Source organism: Podarcis gaigeae (genome assembly GCF_964106915.1).
Source record: "Podarcis gaigeae genome assembly, chromosome: 2".
Classification (NCBI taxonomy): Eukaryota; Metazoa; Chordata; class Lepidosauria; order Squamata; family Lacertidae; genus Podarcis; species Podarcis gaigeae.
Window position 1 is genome coordinate 113,694,210 of NC_139679.1, and position 22,280 is coordinate 113,716,489.

The 22,280-nt window shown below is 45.0% G+C and overlaps 2 protein-coding genes across 2 annotated transcripts in view; one reads left to right on the forward strand and one right to left on the reverse strand.

The window, feature by feature from the left end:
- The window catches only part of LOC310837988 (E3 ubiquitin-protein ligase TRIM11-like), a 1,016,249-nt gene that overhangs the window by 536,296 nt on the left and 457,673 nt on the right, over positions 1–22,280 (forward strand). The gene's annotated exons all lie outside the window — the stretch shown is intronic.
- On the reverse strand, positions 1,006–20,583 carry NCR3 (natural cytotoxicity triggering receptor 3). The gene is made up of 4 exons (XM_083725352.1): positions 20,418–20,583; positions 6,053–6,406; positions 4,876–4,998; positions 1,006–3,464 (listed from the first exon to the last, which is right to left on the reverse strand). Exons 1-4 carry the CDS (start codon positions 20,467–20,469, stop codon positions 3,403–3,405), a joined length of 591 nt encoding a protein of 196 aa, XP_083581478.1. The 5' UTR covers positions 20,470–20,583; the 3' UTR covers positions 1,006–3,402.

Consider the following 22,280-nt stretch of genomic DNA (forward strand, 5'->3'; position numbering starts at 1 on the left):
TCAGGGCAGGCAATTTAAAATATCTACATAAGGGCGGGCACACCTGGGTTCTAGGTCCTCCTCCTTTCCTGTGTGAGAGGGGGGCACCCTGTTGCAACAGTTCAATAAAGATCAGGCTTACTAGCTGCTTTGCTTCTCAATATTCTCTGGTTGGCCTCTGTTCTTTTCTCTGACCGATGGAGAACCTACAAAGGACTCTATAAGGACTCTTGTGCTCCCCATAAGGGAATAAGGGCAGGTTTTTGTTTATTACACTAGCTAGCAGGGCCAGTGGTCAGGGATGATGGGAATTGTAGTCTCAAAACATCTGGAGAGTCGAGGTTGAGGAAGCCTGGTCTAGGAGAAGCCTTTGTTGTGCCAAGGTTTTAAAGAGCAGTTGGAAACTAGAGAGATTTTTTTAAATGAAACAGGCATGTGTTCCAAATATACAGGGATGGTCCTTATTTTTTATAACCTCAGTAAATTTTGTTTTTTGCATGCCGTGTTGTTTCCTACAAGGCCTTGTAGAGTTGCTGCTCTTTTATATTCAAGTTCCATCTTCCTTTTTTTCTCCTTTTTTTTATTTATGATTTTCAGGTTTATACCTTTCAATCATTCTACAGTCATTTTAGCATTTCAAAACTTGACTTCCTTCCCTCTCTTACTGCGGTTCCTTAAATTTATTTTTAATATTTTCTGCATATTTGTTCTTGAACTTAATTTGTTCATTTATTCCTCTACTTTAAATACGTGCTCTTATGAAACTGCGGCTTGTTACAATAATCCTGCCAATGTTCTTGTCTGTTTACAATTTGTTTGTGAATCTTCAATCAACCATTTCCATTCTTCTATAAAAAGTCTGTTATCTTGATTTCTTATTTTTCCGGTAAGTTTTGCCATTTCTGCATATCAAGTTCCATCTTCCATCCAGGCCACTAGAATGGAAATGAACAGGTTTTTGCATGCGTGGAATGCATATTGTTTTTAGTTTTTAGTTTATTTTTATTTATTAAATTTGCATACATACTTAGGGCGGTTCACAGAATAAAAATACAAGATAAAAACACAAAATAAAAACAAGAACAAGAACAAGAACAAACCAATACCCGAATACCCCTATCCCAAAGCATACACACAAACAGTAAGGGTGCCTTCAACCTGTCACTATTTTGCAGTAGGAATTCAAGTGTCTTCTTCTTTCTTTGGCAATCACTCGTAGCCAAAGATTTATGGAAGATTGTCTTCCATAAACACGGTTTTAACAATAAGTCCATAAGTGACTGTGGAGGCCAATTCTGGATCCACACGTCCTTCCACAGTGGGGACATTGGTTTCCGGGCAGGAGTTGATCACAGTGAGGGTTTGCCAAGCATGCCTTCCTCTCAGCACGTTTCTCCCTTGCGTCCTGAGTTTGAGTGTCTTCAAAGCCCATGACCCCTTTGGTAAAGGCAGTTCTCCAACTGGAGCGCTCGCAGGCAAATGTTTCCCAGTTGTCGGTGTTTATACTACATTTTTAAAGATTTGCCTTGAGACAGTCTTTAAACCTTTAAACTTCAAGTCTATACTGCTTGGTGTAAGGAAAGCAGATGAAAGTGCTTCGTCACTTTAGCACAACAAACCAACTCCGTCATTCTTCTTTTTAAGCAGACCTTTTGCAGTTAGGAAAGATGTAGGAAATGCACTAAAAAGTGCAGGATGAATGGCTGAGTCAATGGGAAGACATATAAACACACATCCCGCAGGCAAATCAGGACAGATGCTCAACATCATATAACCACCCCATGAACATTCAGTAGGAGTCTAACCTGTAAGAATTCCTGCTCCATGATTGCAGTCATGGGATTTTTGCCTATCACATGATGGTGTGTGTTTTGACGCCACAGAGTGGGAAGTGACGGAGACAGGATGTTTGTGTTGCTGTGTTCCGTGAAGTGGGACTATTGTCCTTTGTTCTTTTTCTCTTTGCTGTCTGATGCTAGAGAGAGAGGGAGCCATGTTGCAGTGCTCCGTGTGTGTTTATATGTAAATAAAGTAGATTAGCCAAAATGCTGAGTTGCTGAGGTCTGTCACGCAAGGTACGCAAACTCTGCGGATCCCCAAGTGTGCCGGTGCCGGTCGCTGTGATGGTCGGGCTGAAGAAAGCTTTTGAAGCTGCTGAACGATCCACCAGGAGGGAGGGAACATGCCAGTCGGGCATGTGTCTCTGCCAGGGTCCTACTTGAGTGTAGGCTGAACTCAAATAACTCAGGATGAAAGTGGAATAAGCATGTCATCTGGAGGGGCCCTAAGGAACCTTGCAGTGAATGGCTTGCCTTTAAGAAAAAACAACCACAGCTACTGAGCAGGAAGCAACTGCAGTTGTGAGGGGCCGTCAGCAAAGTGCCCCTTTCTTCCATCACCTCCCCCCAGTGGCAACTCCAGGCAGCTAAAAGCCACAATTTTAAACTTCCCACAGTGCTTTGTCATCACTCGGGGCATTGTGACATTGGGAAACGTCAATGACAGGCTCCATTAAGGGGCAGGGCCTTACCTTTCTGAGCCCTCAGATTCAACTGTATCCCCCCCCCCTCCGAGGTTTCCCAAAATTTTGTTGAGGACAGTGGAATCAAATAAAATCTCAATCCACTCTATGGAGATCCTTGCAGGGCTTGTCATCTCTATTGCTAACATAATTTCTTAGAACAATTATGTCATATTTGTTTGTTTATTCGTGGTGGTTACATCCTACCCTTCAACAATCACATGCACGCACATGACAGATTTGTGCTATCAGTAGAGATGGCTGAGTGTTGTGAAGATCTCAGATTTGCTCAGGATTTTTCCAGGACAGGGGTCGGGGGGGGAGGGGGAGAAACTCAGGAAAAATCTGGTCCAGTTGGAAGACTCAGAAAGGTGTTGCTCTGTACCCCTAATGGGCACAGCCTTTACCAAAGGGGTCATGGGCTTTGAAGACACTCGAACTCAGGATGCAAGGGAGAATGTGCTAAGAGGAAGGCACGCTTGGCAAATCCACACCGTGATCAACTCCCGCCTGGAAACCAATGTCCCCACTGTGGAAGGACGTGTGGATCCAGAATTGGCCTCCACAGTCACTTACGGACTCATTGTTAAAACCGTGTTCATGGAAGACAATCTTACTCGGTTATGAGTGATCGCCAAAGAAGAAGAATGTCGGATCCTTAGCAGGAATTGTCAGTATTGTCTATTGGGTTGGGACATCCAAGGATACAATTACTGAAACTATAACATCAAATTCAGCCTGTGTTACGTTTGCTCAGTAGCAGAGGAGTCAACAGAAGGGTTAATTCTGCTCTGTTGATGAAGATCCTCAGATTATAAAGGGGAGGACGCGTTCTACTGAATCGAAGGGGGAAAGGAATAGAGAATGGGTCATGGGTTTTGTAGCTGCCTCTGCTGCTGTTGTCAATTCCTGCTTGTTGCTTTATATTTGTTCTGTCTGCGGTGCAATGGCCTGTTTTGTGGAGCTAGAATAAGGAAGAAAAGAGGTAACTATTAGCAGACTGGTTTTCTAAGTGCGCAGCCTGACACAACCAAAACAACAACACCTGACACATGCGCAAGAAGGAAGTATCAAATTGAGGTGCATGAGAACTTCCCATTTGGCCCATGGGGCCATTTTGGCCAAGCCGCACCCACCTGCCCCACACAGCTGATATCCAGGGGGGTGGAAATGAATGTTCCAGCACACCAGAGATCCCACAGATCTGTTGCTGCCACCTACAACTCCCCACTGAGGCCTACAGAGCAGTCCTCTCTCCCTCAGAGCTGCCCTGCCACCACCTGGCTTAGCTGCCTGGCCTGAGTTAGTACAAATAGCCTTTTCTTGCCCAGCTGGTTGTGAAGTGGCATCACTCACCAGTGCCGTCCCACCCATGAGACAAGGTGAGGGGACTGCCTCAGGCAGCAAAATCCACAGGGGCAGAAGATCCCGATGTAGATATTTATTGCCCTCTTGTTCCTAATGAAGGTCTTCAGTCAACCCTTCTTTCCTGACCAGGAGGGGCATGCAGTTTTGCAATTTGCCTCAGATGGTAAAATGTCAGAGACTGGCTCTGCCCCTGAAGACTGAATTCTGCAGGGTGCTCCTTCTCAAGCAGATCCATGCTAAGTAAGATTGAACACACTGCTCTCGGTCACGGAAGGGGCTCATTTTCTTTTCCTCTTGTATGTTTAATTAGGGATTTTTAAAAACCCTAATTAAGCATTAGTCTTCCCCTGAATGGATTCAGGACTGAGACTGGGTAGGCTGGCTAGTGTTAGAATTCCTGTTCTATGATTGCAGTCATGGGATTGTTGTCTATCACATGATGGTGTATGTTTTCATTCCACAGAGTGGGAAGTGATGGAGACAGGATGTTTGTGTTACTGTGTTCCGTGATGTGGGACTATTGTCCTTTGTTCTTTTTCTCTTTGCTGTCTGATGCTAGAGAGAGAGAGGGAGCCACGTTGCAGTGCTCCGTGTGTGTTTATATGTAAATAAAGTAGATTAGCCAAAATGCTGAGGTCTGTTATACAAGCTGCACAAACTCTGCAGATCCCTAAGTGTGCTAGTGTCTGTTGGCATTGGTCGCTGTGATGTTCGGGCAGAAGAAAGCTTTTGAAGCTCCCGAATGATCGACCAGGAGGGAGAGAACATGCCAGTCGGGCATGTGTCTCTGCCAGGGTCCTACTCGAGTGTAGGCTGAACTCCTGACAGCTAGAACACCCAGGTCACCTTGATCTGTGGCATCAGATTGGGGGTCTGAATTGGGTCTGTGGGGTGGATCACACTTTCCCGGCCATGGCAATCTTCTGCCCCTTTCCCCTTCTGACTCTCTCTATTGTCCAGAAAATGCTATCTTCTGCGGGGGGGGGGGGGGTCTGAGGGTTACTCACATTTCTTCCCATAATAAAGACGTGTCACCAAAGCAGTGGTTGTAATTCCAAAGGTACAGAGGACAGCACGCAGGAGAAGCCATATGAGGACCATAGTATCCCGTTGTGGTGCAGAATTAGATCCTGGAAGATTCCAAACACGGGAGAATGGATTAAGACAGGGGAACACAAAGACATATAATCGAGACCATAAAACACTGGTCCTGAAAGACCTACATTGACTCCCAGTACATTTCTGAGCACAATTCAAAGTGCTGGTGCTGACCTTTAAACTGCCTCTGCCCAGTATACCTGAAGGAGTGTCTCCACCCCCATCGTTCAGCCCGGACACTGAGGTCCAGCTCTGAGGGCCTCCTGGTGGTTCCCTCATTGCGATAAATGAGGTTACAGGGAACCAGGCAGAGGCCCTTCTTGGTGGTAGCGACTGCCCTGTGAAACGCCCACCCATCAGATGTCAAGGAAATAAACAACTATCTGACTTTTAGAAGACATCTTAAGGCAACCCTGTTTAGCAAAGTTTTTAATATTTGACATTTTGTCGTGTTTTTAATATTCTGTTGGGAGTCAGCCAGAGTGGCTGGGGAAACCCAGCCAGATGGGTGGGTTATAAATATTATTATTATTATTATTATTATTATTATTATTATTATTATTATTTATTATTATTATTATTATTATTATTATTATTATTATTATTCACTTTTCACTTTCACTGCCGGTTCTCAGAACTTAAAAGGTAAAGGTAACCCTGACCATTTGGTCCAGTCATGACCGACTCTGGGGTTGTGGCGCTCATCTCGCTTTATTGGCCGAGGGAGCCGGCGTACAGCTTCCGGGTCATGTGGCCAGCATGACTAAGTCTCTTCTGGCGAACCAGAGCAGTGCACGGAAACGCCGTTTATCTTCCCGCCAGAGCTGTACCTATTTATCTACTTGCACTTGGATGTGCTTTCGAACTGCTAGGTTGGCAGGAGCTGGGACCAAGCAACGGGAGCTCACCCCATCGCGGGGATTTGAACCGCCGACCTTCTGATCAGCACGTCCTAGGCTCTAAACTTACAGACTACCAAAAGCTATTCAGGTCATCTTGATCTGGGGCACCAGACTGGGAGCCTGAATTGGACAATACAATCCACCCATACAAAAGTCAGGCCTCCTAGATTTCCCATCAGCTTACCTTTCAGGTCTTCTCTAAGCACGCGAAGCTCAGTCCCGTTCCCCGACGTCTCCTGGAACCCAGGGATCTTCACCACGCATCGATACACCCCCGAGTCGTAATGTCTCAGATCCCGTATCTCTATGTCGGCTCTTCTCCCCAAGAGGAAGGCCTGCTCCGAGGTGGGACTCACCCTTCCCATGAATTCCCGGGTGGTCTTTCTGACCTCCACCCCTGGCTCCTTCACCCACCGGAAGCTCCCAACCTTGGGCTCTGAGGTGGAGTTGTAGGAACAGGTCAAGGTGACAGAACCGCCTTCCATGCCTTCTGCTGAGCTGGGCTGGGAGACCATGAGGGGTTCTTGAGCCTGGGAAGCTAGAAGAACAAAGATGGAAGAGTCAGGAGATAAGGCAGGTGTCCCATCCCACACCTCCAATGGCTAGACGGCAATTCTCATCGTCCCCAATCGTATGCCATGCTGGTCTTGGCTTATGGTCTCTCTGTGCAATGGTCTTTCTGCTTCTCCTCGGTTGTCTCCCTTCTGCCAAATTTTAGGTCATAACAGCCTTGTATTTAATCACTCTCCTGGTCACTAAAGGGACACAGAAATCTCCCCTTTACCGAGGGAGGGTGTTGGTTCATCTGGCTCAGCTGTTATGTACTGAGTTGAATAGGATCCAAAATGCAGCAGTCTGATTGGTCCTAGAACAATAGGATTCAGAATGCAGCAGTCTGATTGGTCCTAGAACAATAGGATTCAGAATGCAGCAGCCTAATTGGTCCTAGAACAATGCAGCAGTATGATTGGTCCGCAGGAGCCACCCAATCCAGCTCCAGGTGGAAGTGAATCCACAACCTGATTGGCCTACAGGAGAATCCCGGAATTAGCCAATCACGTGCAGCCCATTGTGTATATAATGTATATAAAGCAGATACTTTGGGGGAACTTTCATTCCTCCTCACCACTATGGGCTGAATAAAGAGCATGAAATCCACTCTCGACTCTGAGTATATTTCAACAGCTGTCTAGACTTTCAGATTGGGGTCTCTACCAGACCTCTCTGAAGTTGCTGAGCATTGAACCTGGGCCAATCTGCCCGCAAAGCATGCACACACACAACAACAACAACAACAAAACAACCATACACAATCCTAAGAGGCTGTTGGCCTTTCTTCTCTATTCTGGTTTCAGAGGGAGGCTTATCTTCTTATGGAGGTAGAAAATGAGTCTCTTAGCAGGGTAGTAAATATTTCTGCATGCTAGAAAGGTTTGTGGGCTTGTTTACAAGGCTGGATTGCCGGGCGCTCGGGTTTCGTTCAGCCTTTCAGAGATTATTTACACAATGTGCTTTCAACAGGTGGAATGTGGCATACAAACATTGAGGATTATTATTATGGAGATCCAAGTAGGAATCTGGATTGAAATTTGAACTGTTGCTTTTCTGCATGCAATTCTTTCAACTGATTTTTTGTTTGTTGTTTGTTGTTGTTTTTGCATTTTGTAATGGCGTTCGTTTTTATATATGCAATCGTTTTATATAAGTTTTAATTGTATTGTGAAATCACTTAAAGATGCCTCATAGGAAGTAACTCATAAATTTAAAAACAATTGCAGTTGTACCTTTGTTTTCAAACAGCTTAGTTCTCAAACGTTTTGGCTCCCGAATGCCGCAAACCTGGAAGTGAGTGCTTGCTCCGGTTTGCGAACTATTTTTAGAAGGTGAACGTCCAATGGGGCTTATGTGGCTTCTGCAGTTAATCAGAAGCCACACTTTGGTTTCTGAACATTTTGGAAGTCGAACGGACTTCCGGAATGGATTCCGTTCGACTTCTAAGGTATGACTGTATAATGATAATAGCTCCTCTTGTACAATGGGACTCCCCACCTCCCATTGCGTGTGTAGGTCCCCAGGCCACCCCTCAAATAACTTCACACATAACACGTAATTTTAGTTTTGGTTTTTGGGCACTATTTTGGCCACAACTTTATTAAAATACAAAATCAGTGAGTGGTTGTTTAGACATTGGTTATGACTATCTGTCCCCCCGCCTAGGACAGAACTGACATCGCGAGGTCCGATCGGTAGCCAGTAGAAGAGAAAATCAAACTGGGGGGTCATTTGAGCTAAGCGTCGGACCCACGCCGCTCACCCCAGCAGCTCCCCGAAAGCTTGCCTGCCCGGTCCTATAACAAGGATTCCCATAACAGGGATTGGGCGGCCCTGGTCCCATAACAGGGATTGGACGAAATCGTGGCAAGCCCCAGGATTCCTTTAACGGAATTCCCTTCAGCGCAATAGGAGTTGCAGGCCCAGCCTTACCCCTCCACCACCAGCATATTATAACCAATGCCTAACCGCAACCTTACAAGTTGTGACGAATTGCTGAGTAGTAGGCAAAACCAAATGGCACAGCCAATCACCAAATGGCAAATTCCTACTAGGCCCCTGCTCCAAGGCAGACGACCCCATGACAGGCAAAGTGTTAAGTTGTGGGTTGACATAGTAGATGACACAGCGACTTCTCCAAGTAGCTCTTTATTTTGTAAACTGGAATAGAACTGACTGCAAACAGCTCAGCCGGCCTGCTTTTATAGGCAGCCGGCTGTCAACATTGTAGCAACAACAGCCCAGAGTTCCCGCCTAAAATAACTGATGTGGACCTGAGTGAAAACTATCTACAGACCTGAGTGAAAACTATATATAGTATCCCCCTGCTGGCCCAGGGTGAAACTTCACTACATAACACCCCTCCCCACCGAGATAAGGCGTTAGTTACAATCATAATGGTTTCCTTATATACAGCACTACGCGTAATGGTTCAATTAGGCACAAAAGCATATCGGTTACATTTCCCATACTTAGACCAACAGTGATACATGTCCACCAAGCAAGGTCAACCGGAAAGAGGGCGGGCGGGCGGGTGATCCGATGCACTCTGCAAAGAGAAAGAGAAACCAGAGTGCACCAATATTTAAAGACTATGGTCCCACCCACCCAATTTGCAACATACAATTTGCCCCAGCAACCCGGTTACCCAATCATGATGCCAGGCAACAACTATTAACCTGCCTGGCAACAAGAGGCCTGGCCTGTTGGCCCACACCGCAACACGTGCTCTCATTTATTGGAGAACACGCTTTGCATGCTGTCAGGGGTTCAGAAGGAGAGACACAGGAGGGGGAGCAAATGGAGAGTGAGGAGGAGGAGTACGAGGGGGGCGCAGGCAGTGACAGTGGCCAGAGTTATTCCACAAGCCTCTCTAGCGAATCGGAGGACTCACAGAAGGGAGCGCCGGTGGCCAGAGCGAGGGGGGTTCCAGGGGGGAAGCCCCAGGAGGAAGGGGCCAGCGGGGAGTCCCTGAGCAGCAGTTGGAGATCAGGACCAGCGTCTCCACCAGAGCGCAGTGGGGAGGGGGAGTCCCAGGAGTCGGGACCAGTGTCCTCACCACCAGAGGGAGGAGAGGAGTCAGGTTTGGCAACGCCCACATCAGGAAGCGGGGAAACGGTCAGAAGGAAAGTCACCGGCTGGGCGCGCGCGCCAAGTTCAAATGTACAGGAGCGCGGCACAGCGGGGAGCCCGGGAAGGGAGCCAGGTCCTAAAGCCCGCCGGAGGGAGGGACAAGACTCAGGGGGCTCAGCGTCAGAGGAGTCCAGGAAGGAGGAAACCCCAGAGGGCAGAAGGACCCAGCGAAGGAAAGAACAGCGTAAGAGGTGGAGCCGGGCTAGAATCTTAAACTGGTGTGGGTGGAGCAGTGAGTCAGAGGGGACTTAGCCGGTCTAGCGTCAAGACGTGGGTCTACGCGCCCAGAGCTTTGAAATGGAAACTAAACTTCAATAAAGACTTTTGTACATTATATCCACCGGGCGTTGGTCCTCTGTGAGCTGGGATCTAGAGGCAGACCTGACACATGCACTTCATGCCCTGCTAAAATCTTCAGAGTGTTGGACAGGCCAGAACAGAACCCCTGGAACAGATTGAGGGATGCTTGAGGGGAGGAAAGGGGGAGAATTTCCTGTTGCGCAAGCAGAAATCCTTTCGCTGATGGAATGTCCTATTATTAGGAATCTGCGCACTTTTACTGTTTTGTGCAGGATCACACATCCAGACAGAGTTTGTGTGGGATTCATTTTTTTTGTGAAGAGGGCTATTAGCAAGGCCACACATAAACACACCCTCAAAACACATCCCCTTCCGTTCCATGTAGCTGTTGCCGAATTTGGGTTTGTGGAAGTAGTTTGCAATCATGACATGAGGATGGCGCATGTGGGCAGGCTGTTGGACAACGTTATGTGAGGGGAAGTAGTCGACCAACTTCCTGTTTGACGGTAAAAAGGCAAACGTGGGTAAAGAAAGCAACCATGTGCAATCTATCCCTGCTTTTCTTTCCCTCTCTGTAGGTCTGTCTTTGGCTCATTTGGATCATTTTAGCCTTGAAAGGGGGTGCAGGAAATTTGGAAGGCCGGGAGCAGAACTGAATCCTATGCATTGCTTGTCTCAATAAAAGGAAGCCTTGGGAATGTATTGTGTGGGTATCGATTGAAGTGATAACCAGCTCTGTATTTTGTTATCTAACAGCTGAGTTTATCTCAGTGAAGACCTTACTTGGAAAATAAATACAACCCAGGTGGTTAAGAAAGCCCAACAGAGACTCCATCTCCTCAGAGTATTGCGGAAGAACAATGCCAATCAACGTTTGATGATCTCCTTCTACCGGTCAACAATAGAAAGTGTCCTTTCATACTGCATCACGGTGTGGTACGCTGGTTTGACATCAACTGATAGGAAGTGCCTGCAGAGGGTGGTGAATACAGCACAAGATATTATGGGCTGTCCCGTGAATCCGCTGGATGAAACAGCGGAAGAACGTTGCCTCAGGAGAGTGAGGAAAATTCTCAGGGATGATTCACACCCTGGCCGGCACTTTCTTGATCTCCTGCCCTCAGGCAGAAAATATAAAAACATGATTAGTCCCACCAACAGGGTAAAGAACAGCTTCTATCCGCGGGCTGTTAGGCTGCTGAATGAAAATATAACAACAGGGCAACTGACTTTCGGGTTTGGTGGGTGAGCGTCAGTAAATGAGGGGAATTAAGACTAAGAGAGCTGAGTGGGGGATGCTCATGTAATCTCACTGTAAACCACAGAGCCTAGGACTTGCCGATCAGAAGGTTGGCGGTTCAAATCCCCGCAACGGGGCGAGCTCCCGTTGCTCGGTCCCTGCTCCTGCCAACCTAGCAGTTCGAAAGCACACCAAAGTGCAAGTAGATAAATAGGTACCGCTCCGGCAGGAAGGTAAACAGCGTTTCCGTGCGCTGCTCTGGTTCGCCAGAAGCGGCTTAGTCATGCTGGCCACATGACCCGGAAGCTGTACACCGGCTCCCTCGGCCAATAAAGAGAGATGAGCGCTGCAACCCCAGAGTCGGCCATGACTGGACCTAATGGTCAGGGGTCCCTTTACCTTTACCTTTACAAGTTGTACAAGTGACAATAAAGTTTTTCAAATATAAAGATGTTTGACTGACTGGGGGGTATACCAGCTCCTAGCTACCACCAACCTGTTTTCGGTGTGGTGGGAGAGGAGGGATCAGGCCAGTGGTCCTTCAGTCCGCCATTTTGTTCTCATAACAGCCACAGAAATCCCTGTGGGAAGCCTGAAAGCAGGACCTGAGCACAAGAGCGCACTGCCCCCTTGAGTTTCCCAGCAAATGTCACCCAGAGGCATACTTCCTCCCATCAGAGCCTCGCTTGTCACCACAAACGACTAGTCTATTGGGTCACACAGCAGCTTTCATCTTAGACACCTTCCTGTTCTCCCCTCCCTCACGGTTATCTGTGGCTTAAATCCCTCACCGTAATTTAAGCCACATATTTCAAATGGCCACACATCACGGGCTCACTTTTATTTTTGTTCTGAAACTATCCCTTGCTTCGCAGTTTTACAAGCCTGGCCGTGTGTTCTCATGGACCTCTCTGTTCCGTATGTAATGGAAGTTCCCCTGCAGCACTAAATATATACATATATGAGTTTGAGGAACTGTTAGTAACACAGGATGCTGCCGCATGAGCCGCTTTTACTCTGACCTCATTTGTTTATTCATTTGGTAGAATCCAGATAGGGACCTTCCTATTTAACAACAACTATTGTTGTTGTTGTTATTGTTGTTGTTGTTGTTGTTGTTGTTGTTGTTGTTGTTGTTGTTATTATTATTATTATTATTATTATATCCCACCCATCTGACTGGGTTGCCCCAGCCACTCTGGGAGGCTTCCAACATATATAAAAACACAATAAAATATTAAACATTTTTTAAAAAAACTTTCCCATACAAGGCTGCCTTCTGGTGTCTTCTAAAGGTTGTATAGTTATTCTTACAAAAGTCGGGTGCCTCTCTCTGCAAGAGCCCATGGCGTTCTAAATCCCCTTAAAAAAAATTAAAAAACAGATTTTGATTTTGCTCCAGACTTTTAAAATGCAACGTTATTCATTTGTATTAGGAATTATAGGTACCAAGATTCCATAGGATCAGAAAATACTTTTTATGTATGCGACAACAGCTGCACAGATGTTCTTAGCCCAGAGATGGGAAGAAGATACAGTCCCGACCAGGTAAGAATGGCAAACCAAGTTGATGGACCATGCAGAAATGGCAAAATTAAGTGGAAAGTTCAGGAACCAAGAGGACACAAACTTTTAAAAAGAATGGGAAATTTTATAATTTATGTAGGAGACCACTGCGAGCAGATGAAAACAATAGCAGGATTTTAATCTCACTTGTAAGGTAACAAAGACTATGGATAACTCAGGTGGATTTGCTAAAAAATGGGGATAACAGATTGATAAGCAGTTGTAAATGTTGACATTTAGACCCATGGAGGGGATGGGGGAAGTCTTGAGATTCAGAGCAATCTCTTTGTTAAGTTGTGGGCAAACATATCAGACGACACAGCAATTCTTCCAAAGCAGCTCTTTATTTGTAAGCTGGAATAGAACTGTACTGAGGAGCTCAAACAGCCTGCTTATATAGAGCTCCACTAGAATGCAACAGTAACCATATTCTGTAACTAGCCAATCACTGAACGTCACTTTCGATCCTTCATTTGCATACAAACTATCCAATCACTGAACATCACTTTCGATCCTTCATTTGCATAACTATCTACAGTATCCCCCTGCTGGCCCAGGGTGAGAACTTCGGTACGTAATACTCTTTATATGGATTTGTAATTGATTTTGTTATTAATTTATATTTTTAAAAATCAAATAAAGTCTATTTTCAAAAAAGAGGGGGAAATACATCGTGATTCGGAACCAATGGTAGTTCTGCAAATACAGAACTCCAACTCCATCTTGCCATTTCATTCTGATCTTTAAAGCTGCCTATACACCATACATTTAAAACACACCGTTTCCACCACCAAACAATACCGGGAAATGTCGTTTACCCCACACAGAGCGACAATTCTCAGCATCCTATGTTTCCTTAACATGATTTTACTAATCTAGATTTCCAAGATAGCCTACAAAAAAGAGAACCATAAAACAAATATAAAACAGATCAAAAACGTCAGAAACCAAAGCAATTATCGTAGCAACAGCAAAAAAAAAACAATACAAAAAAGCAGTAGATATAAAATCAGTTAAAATCCTGGGCAATCTTTTTTTCTTCCTTTTTTTGAAAATGTCTAAAACATGGTTCTCTGGGCAATCCAGGCAGGTGGTGGCATATAAATTATTATTATGACAATTTTTATTATTTACTATTATTTACTATTATTTATTTATTTATTTACTTACTTACTTACTGTTTATTTGTTATTATTTACTATTTATTATTATTATGATTATTATTACTAACATGAGTTTGACCAAACTGCGGGAGGCAGTGGAAGACGGGAGTGCCTAGCGTGCTCTGGTCAGGGGGTCACGAAGAGTCGGACACGACTAAACACAATTATTATTAAGAAAGCTTACAGAGTGACAAGGATATTTGGAGAAGGATGGGGCCAGCTGGGGCAAGATACTCCATGACGCCTCCAAGGAGTCTGCCTGCCTCCTCCCACTCTGCTGCCCTACAGCTGAGGGGGAGGCAGCAGACGGACCATTTGGGGGCAGTGAGGAGCCTGCGGGTGCCCAAGCCAACACATCACTCCCAGAAGAGCCGTGTGGCTCGGGCATGCTGCAGGCCCTGCGGTGCGTGCCACATGCTATTTTGTCAGCCCCCTCAGTAGTGACACCCGGGGTGGTCCGCCTCCACCGCCCCCCTTCCTCTACCCCTGCTCCCAGTCACCAGTCCAGCTGCTACATTCTGGATTAATTGCAGTTTCCGGGTCACCTTCAAAGGTAGCCCCACATAGAGCGCATTGCAGTAGTCCAAGCGGGAGCACCACTCTGGCGAGACAGCCTGCGGGCAGGTAGGAGCGTACCAGGTGGAGCTGGCAGACAGCCGCCCTGGACACAGAAATGACCTGTGCCTCCAGGGACAGCTGGGAGTCCAAAATGATGCCCAGGCTGCTCCCCCTGTTCCCCCCAAACAGTATTTCTATCTTGTCAGGATTCAGGTTTAAATGTACGGTATGTACTAGGGACGCAGGTGGCGCTGTGGGTTAATGCCTCAGCGCCTAGGACTTGCCGATCGAAAGGTCGGCGGTTCGAATCCCTGCGGCGGGGTGCGCTCCCGCTGCTCGGTCCCAGCGCCTGCCAACCTAGCAGTTCGAAAGCACCTTCCGGGTGCAAGTAGATAAATAGGGACCGCTTACCAGCGGGAAGGTAAACGGCGTTTCCGTGTGCGGCTCTGGCTCGCCAGAGAAGCGATGTCACACTGGCCATGTGACCCGGAAGTGTCTCCGGACAGCGCTGGCCCCTGGCCTCTTAAGTGAGATGGGCGCACAACCCCAGAGTCTGTCAAGACTGGCCCGTACGGGCAGGGGTACCTTTACCTTTACCTTATGTACTAGGGATGTCAGATACAGTGGTACCTCGGGTTAAGTACTTAATTCGTTCCGGAGGTCCATTCTTAACCTGAAACTGTTCTTAACCTGAAGCACCACTTTAGCTAATGGGGCCTCCCGCTGCCGCCACCGCGTGATTTCTGTTCTCATCCTGAAGCAAAGTTCTTCACCCGAGGTACTATTTCTGGGTTAGCAGTGTCTGTAACCTGAAGCGTCTGTAACCCGAGGTACCACTGTACACTAGGTTAAAAATACACCATCTCACAAACACACACACACACCGAGGTACCACTGTATTCACTCAACATCAGGACCACATTAACTTCATAAAAAGGCAAGCAGGCATTTGGTGACACCAAATTTCAAAGCTGCATGTATCTATCACAAATTAACGCAACTTGCGTTCAGTTTGTGGTGCTTGGGTGCACGCTCCATTGAATCTGGTTAAACCTATTTTATGATATTGCTTTTTTGTTGTTGTTGCAATTTTATTTTGGTATAGTTTTTATTTTAGTTATTTCATTTAGGTGCCAGCGTCGTCAACCACAGAATCCTTTCATCTCCCAACAAGACCTTTTTAAGTGGGGATCTTTATCCCTGTCTGCCTCTGTTTTCATATATGGAATTGTTTTTAAACGTTTTATATATGAAGCTACTGTATTTTTGACAATTTTTACACTTTTCTTGTTTCGTTGTAACAGGTTGGTTTTTCCTGCTGTAACCTGCCAATGGGGTCTTACGGCACAGGGAGATAAGTTAGTTTTGCATAGACCATTTACCAATTATTTTTAAAACAAATACCTAAGCAGCTTACAGTATAGGTTAAAACATCTCAATAAAAAAAAAAAAACAAGGGAAAAACCAACATTCTGTAAGGCACAGTTAACAACTAAATAGAGAATCTTCCTTGGCACCGAAATAGATATTACACATAAAAACCTGCTGCAAAAATACACTTTGTTCCAACCAGCTTTCCCAGCTGAATGATTGGACCTCTACCATGTATGGCTATTCTTATTGTACATCACTTTCAGATGCTTGTAAAGATGAATAAATGGTTGATAATATTTAAAAAAAAAAAAATGACAAAAATACAAGGGAGTTTCAAACAGCTGAGGAGAATATCCTCTCAATATAAAGAAATAAAACAAAATGTTACAAATGAAAATCAGCACAAAACTTATATTAACTTTTTACTCTGTCTGTAAAGTTAGGAGTAGCATAAATAAATAATGATAAAATAAAATTCATTTTAATTTGAATACTGAAGACACAAAGACAATTGTTTACAGACTCACTGGAATTTGACCACCCAGAAATTAAAATTCTCATTCTGGAGCCCAAAGAAACCAGTCAATTCTAGTCTCTTGCAGCTGCCATCGTGGGGTTAGCAGAGGATCTGACAATTCTGATTATCTGTTTCTCGTTTTTCTCTCGTCTTAAATTCTGTTTTCCAAATTTCTGCAGCAATTGGTGTGTTAAAAAAATCCCCATGAGAATTCTTCAGCATTTCAGTGGGAATTTCTTCTAATAAGCATCTCATATACACATTTCCCCAAGAAAATCCCCCTAATATAATGTATGTATGTGGTCTGCTATTTTCACAAATATATTCATTTTAATGCAGACTTTCCCCTAATATATGCAGTTTTGTAAGCACTGTCTGGCTGGAGAATTGCATCACAAAATTTGGGTGTTTGTGATTGTCAAAGGACGGCGGTGTTTCAGTTCTCGCACTGTTTTGGAAAGCACAAATTGGCTAGATTTAGCTTTTGAAAGTTGCATCCCTCCCCCAGAGAGTTGTCTTGCCCTGGGGGAAGGAGAGAGCTAGCTTTCAGAAAGGATTTCCCTACCACTGCTTCTATCTTGCCTCTATTGAACTTAATTGTTGCTGATTTGTGAGGTTATATGGAAAAGCTGTAAGTCTAAATCTGTACAAACAAACAAACAAATACATACATACAGGGCCTTCTCAGTGGTGGCTCCCCATTTGTGGAATGCCCTCCCTGGCAACATGCATTTGTTTTCGCTCATTATTGACTTTCAGGAGTTGAGAAACATTCCTGCTTACCCAGGCATTTAAGGTTCAGCTGAGAGAATGCGACTGTTTTAAAGATACTTTTAGACCTGTTTTAAGAACGTTTCAAGAATGTTGTAGAGGTGTTTGCCACCCTGGGTTCCTTTGAGAGGAAGGGTGGAACGTGGGTGGGCTTGCTTTGGCGGGGTGGAAAGCTGTGCTACTACATTATGGGTTGCTGGTTCCAGTGGCGTAGCGTGGGTTGTCAGCACCCGGGGCAAGGCAAGTAATTTGTACCCCCTAACCAGTGGATTTGCGCCCCCTAACCCGTGGATTTGTGCCCCCTAACCCTAACCCCCAGATGTTGCGCCCGGTGCGGCTGGCCCCCCCTGCACCCCCCACGCTACGCCACTGGCTGGTTCGCCCTCCTCCTCACTCCTGTGGAAGCTTTTTACAGTTTTGCTGGTACCATCAGAAGCAAGGAAGTGAAACCAACAAAGCTTTTTGCAGAAATAAACAAAAGACATAGAGGAAATGCAACAGCTATCTTCCTGGTAAATATTGCTCCAAAGAGGGATAGGGAGTATGTAGCCCTCCAAATGTTGTATGGCCACAATTTCCATCATCCTCATCGCCTGCCGGCATGCCCGATATTCAGGCTTGACCCCACCACCAGGTCTGACTAGCAGAAGGATCTGAGAGAGGGATCTTTCCCAACTCAGTCTGGAGATGCCAGGGATTTAATCTGGGAGTATTGGGAAATAATTTATAATGAATTAAAAAAATGATTTAAAGTACTTTTCCAAAACAAAGAACCAGAATATTTTGTTGGGGATAAGTCAGATGGAAATTTCCAGGTGTCAAAACATGCTATTTATGTACACCACTACTGTGGCCCATGTTTTGTTAGCCCAAAAATGGAAAACGAGCGAGGTCCCGACTAAAGAAGAACGGCAACTTAAACTGATGGAATATGCGCAGCTTGTGGACCTGACATATAGAATAAGAGAACAAGAAGAACATACGTTTAGAGAAGAACGGAAAACGTTTATTGAATAAATGGGGGGGGAACTGTGTACACTTGAAAACGTTGCCATTATTAAGATAAATTCAACAGTGTAAACAAGTTTTGATGGATGTATTAATGGAATATTGAATGGTTTAGTTTATGTAAAATGTGCGGGGGGTTGCGATAACGCGATTGAACCATGGAAAGAGAGGAAGGGAAGTCATCGACATTTTAAGGTTGTTTAACGGATATTTTAAATTGTAAAATAGAAAACTTAATAAAAAATATATATACACACACACAAAAATAATAATCTGGCATGCTCAGTGTACAAAGCACATGTTTATCTCTAGCCCTTGCTGTCCAATGTGCCTTTATTGAGGGTGCTTCTAGATTACCTGCTAATTGAGCATTAAGTCCTGATTTATTCGCAGGAAAGTTACATAATAATCCCACACATTCCCCATCACCTTCCCAAAGGTCCAGTTTTTTTGGGTGGGAGGGGAGTGGGTCTGTTGTGCACCCTCCAAATTTGCCAGTATGTGATTGAAGCACCCCAAATCACCTGTATGGGCTGCCTCAGTGCGAGAGATGGGAACAAGGCTCATTCCATCAGCTTTGCTGAAAGACCATGTCCGTCAGACATCTCCTGCCCCTGAACCATAGCTGTCAAGTGTCCCTTATTTGAAGGGACCGTCCCTTATTCCAGCGCCATGTCCCGCTGCTGTCCCTTATTGATGGATGTCCCTTAAATGATGTCCCTCAAATTTCAAAGGAAGCACCTCCTCTCCCTCCCTCCCTGCCGGCCAGGGAGGAGGGAGGCTCCAACTGTGTTGCTTGGCTGTGTTGCTCACCCTATAAGAAGTCTAAGAACAACTGGGGGGTGGAGCTTGCATGCCTTGTGTGTGGCTAGTTAATGCAAGCTGAGGAGGTTTTTGAATACTGGACGCCATTTTGTTGCACATGCTGCTGCAAACTTTGCAGTGCAAAGCCAGGCCGAGGAGCCATCTTAAATTGAGGCTGCATAGGCCTTGTGGTACATGTGATTCAGATTCTATTCAGTTGAACCTCTGGTTACAAAGTTGGTTGGACAGTGTTCTAGAAGCTACCAGCATGAGTTTGACCAGACTGCAGGAGGACAGGAAGACTGGAGTGCCTGGAACAGGTGAGGCTGCAGGTCCCTTATTTTGGCCGCTGGTCCCTTATTTTCAAGGCTGCTGGTCCCTTATTTTCAAATCTGTAAGTTGACTGCTATGCCCTGAACTGTTTCTGTGTCAGCTGGTTGTGATAAGAATTACTATTTCAGGAATTGGTGCCTGTTTGCTTCCCCCCCCCTTCCCTCCCCATCTCTTTTTCCTTGTGTGTTGCATTTTTTGGGACAAACGCCAGCTCCCTCGGCCTAAAAGCGAGATGAGCGCCGCAACCCCATAGTCGTCTTCAACTGGACTTAACCGTCCAGGAGTCCTTTACCTTTTTACCTTGCATTTTTTAGATTGTAAACCCAAGGGCAGGGACCGCCTTGTTTAACTGACTGTAGACTAAGTTTTAATTTATATATATTTTTAACTGTTGCTATATCTGTATTGTCCCTGTTATACCTAACTGCAAATTCAAATGTATCCCTATCATGTTTTATGACTTCCTTGATATTGTATGTGGGCTAGAACTGGTCTGTGACCGAAATAATAAAATTCATTCAACTGACTGTACGTAAGCCACTCTGGGGGCCTTTTAAGCCAAAGAGCAAGATATAAATGCTCTAAATAACAACCCTCTTCCCTAAAATTCTGTAGATTCCAAAGCCTTATAAAGTCCCACTCCGCCCTGCCAAAAAGCAGGGTCCAGCCCCAGCCCCTCACCAATCGGCCCACACAATCCAGACCTCCGCCTGCCTCAGGTAGCCTGCAAGTTCCAGCAGAACAAAAACTTGAGAAATCAACTCAAACTATAAAAGATTTTAAAAATTCCCAACCAGCGAACAGATGAAAGATTCCTTCCCTGTTGCCAAATAAGCAGCAATCAGTCAGAGCCTGAGTACAAGCAAATTCCATCCACCAGATCTATTCTACAGTGCAAATTCTAGAGTTGCAGGCTTTGTTAAAACACACACACACAACCCTCTACTCTTGTGTCCAACAGCTGCCAGACATAATGAAGGTAAGTAAGCGATGCTTTCCTCGTCATATTATGTCCTCAATCAGGGGAGAAAATTACCTAATTTCCATTTATTATGCCTGCTGTTAAAGACACAGGAACAGAGCCAGCAAAAGACAGTACGAACAATTACTATTTTTTAAAAGACAGTTGGCAACCCTAGAAATCTGGATCAGAACTGCCCTTCCTTGACTCTCCAGCCCCCTCGCCTAAAGCTTTTCCTCGTGAAACATCGAACACACCTGCCTTGGTTACCTGTGATCAGAGTCAACATCAAGTGAATCGCTTTCAGGTCCATGAGGCCCATCTGAGCAAAGCCGGTGGGTTGGTGGTAGTTGTGGACAGAAATGAAATTCCTTTTGGGGAAGGTGATAAGAGATGGGGAAGTAGGGCAGTTTCTCTTGTCTCTGAAAGATGCTGGTTGCTAGTCACTCAGGCCCGGTTGAAAACAAGGCTTCCTGTTTGTGGGGCAGATGCGGAGAGACAGCTTGTAGGTTGTTGCGATGGGGTGAAGATAGGAGAGGAAAGGGGTCTGGTGGGGTAGCGCAGAGACAGAAATAGGTGTCTCACACACACTTGTTATCTTTCCATAGTCTTCAGCCATCCTCTCATACAACCTGTGTTGTGAAAGTGTGCAATTCTTAAGTTCTGGATCAGAGCCTATGCTTCAAGAGCCTCTGGGCGCTTCCTGGGGATGAGGATCTGTCCATTCTCTCAGTTTCTCCTCGGTCCAGTTTTAAATTTAATTCACATTTTGGCAGCAATTCGCAATCCCCCACCCCCCTGCAAAAAAAAACCATTACAAAACCTTCAGCATTTTGGTGCGAATTTCCCCTAGTAAGCACATTTTGTATGCGGTTTTGACTAATATACACATTTTTGCCAGCAATTTCTCCTAATACGGTGTGTTTTTATATGTTATTTCCACAATGTGTTCATTTTTAGGTGCACTTTAACTTAATATATGCATATTATTTTGCTCTCAAACCTTCCTTTATTTAATATGTGCATTTTTGTAAATACTGGACAACTGCATTGCAAAATTCGGACGTGTGAGAATTTTGATATTTGACTGTGTTTCAGTTCTCACAACACTCAATAGCCCAATTCCTATATTGTTCAGAATGGATAATATTGTATCTGTAGGAGACCCTCACCTGTTGAACCCAGGGGTCGATTGTGTATGTAAGGACAATTATCCTGGTCCCAAGTTATACACCCAAACCAGCACCTTGAGGTTAATAGATTAGGTTAAATGGCATACAAAAATGAGTACACATGTACAAAAATGTTTTATTAAGATACTGGTGTGAATGATGATAAGGAGCCTTTCTTTTTTACAAGATCGCAAACAGATGTGGAAGTGTGTGGAGGATTGAATTTAAAATTGGAACGACAAGAAATTTGGAGAAACTGAAATGGGCAGATTCACCCATCTCTACCTAGAAGCAAGTCCCATTGAACTGAATGAGATGATCTCCAAACAAGTGTGGGCAGAATTGCAGCTTTTCAAAAATTGTTTTTCGGATTTGTTAAAAACACAAAATTTGAAATATTACCAAATTTGTGCCAAGCTTCATTGCTTTGTTCAGTTTAGAGCTGTTGGGGGGGGGGAGAAGGGAACCAAACCCCTGAAACGGATCCTTTCTTGAAACCACCAGTTCTTCTTCTTTTCAAAAGTGGAAAATGTTTGCTAATGTTTATTGGTTACCTTTATATCCAGCCTTCCTTCCTTAGGAACTAGTGTGGTGACAAGTTTTGAAACACACATCATATTTTGGAACCTCGCCAACAGCCACCAGTGACACACTGGGGATTCTCCAGGCAAACCTGTTTCTTGAGCATTCATCCAGATTTGCTTAAGCTTTTTTGGGCAATGTGCGGTATTTATTGGGTATTCATTCTGCATTCATTTCGTTCTCCATTCACCTAGATTTTCTTGCACAGCTGCAATATGTCTCTCTGTTAATCAGTCATGTCCGCAATTTTTTATCCATTTCCCCATCACTTTCCTAACTGCAAAAGTCTGTGTTGTTGTTGGTTTTTTTAAAAAAAGGGTTTGTTGAATTAGAAAGCTTTGATTCAATTTCTGCTATGCGATTGGATCCCTCATACAAG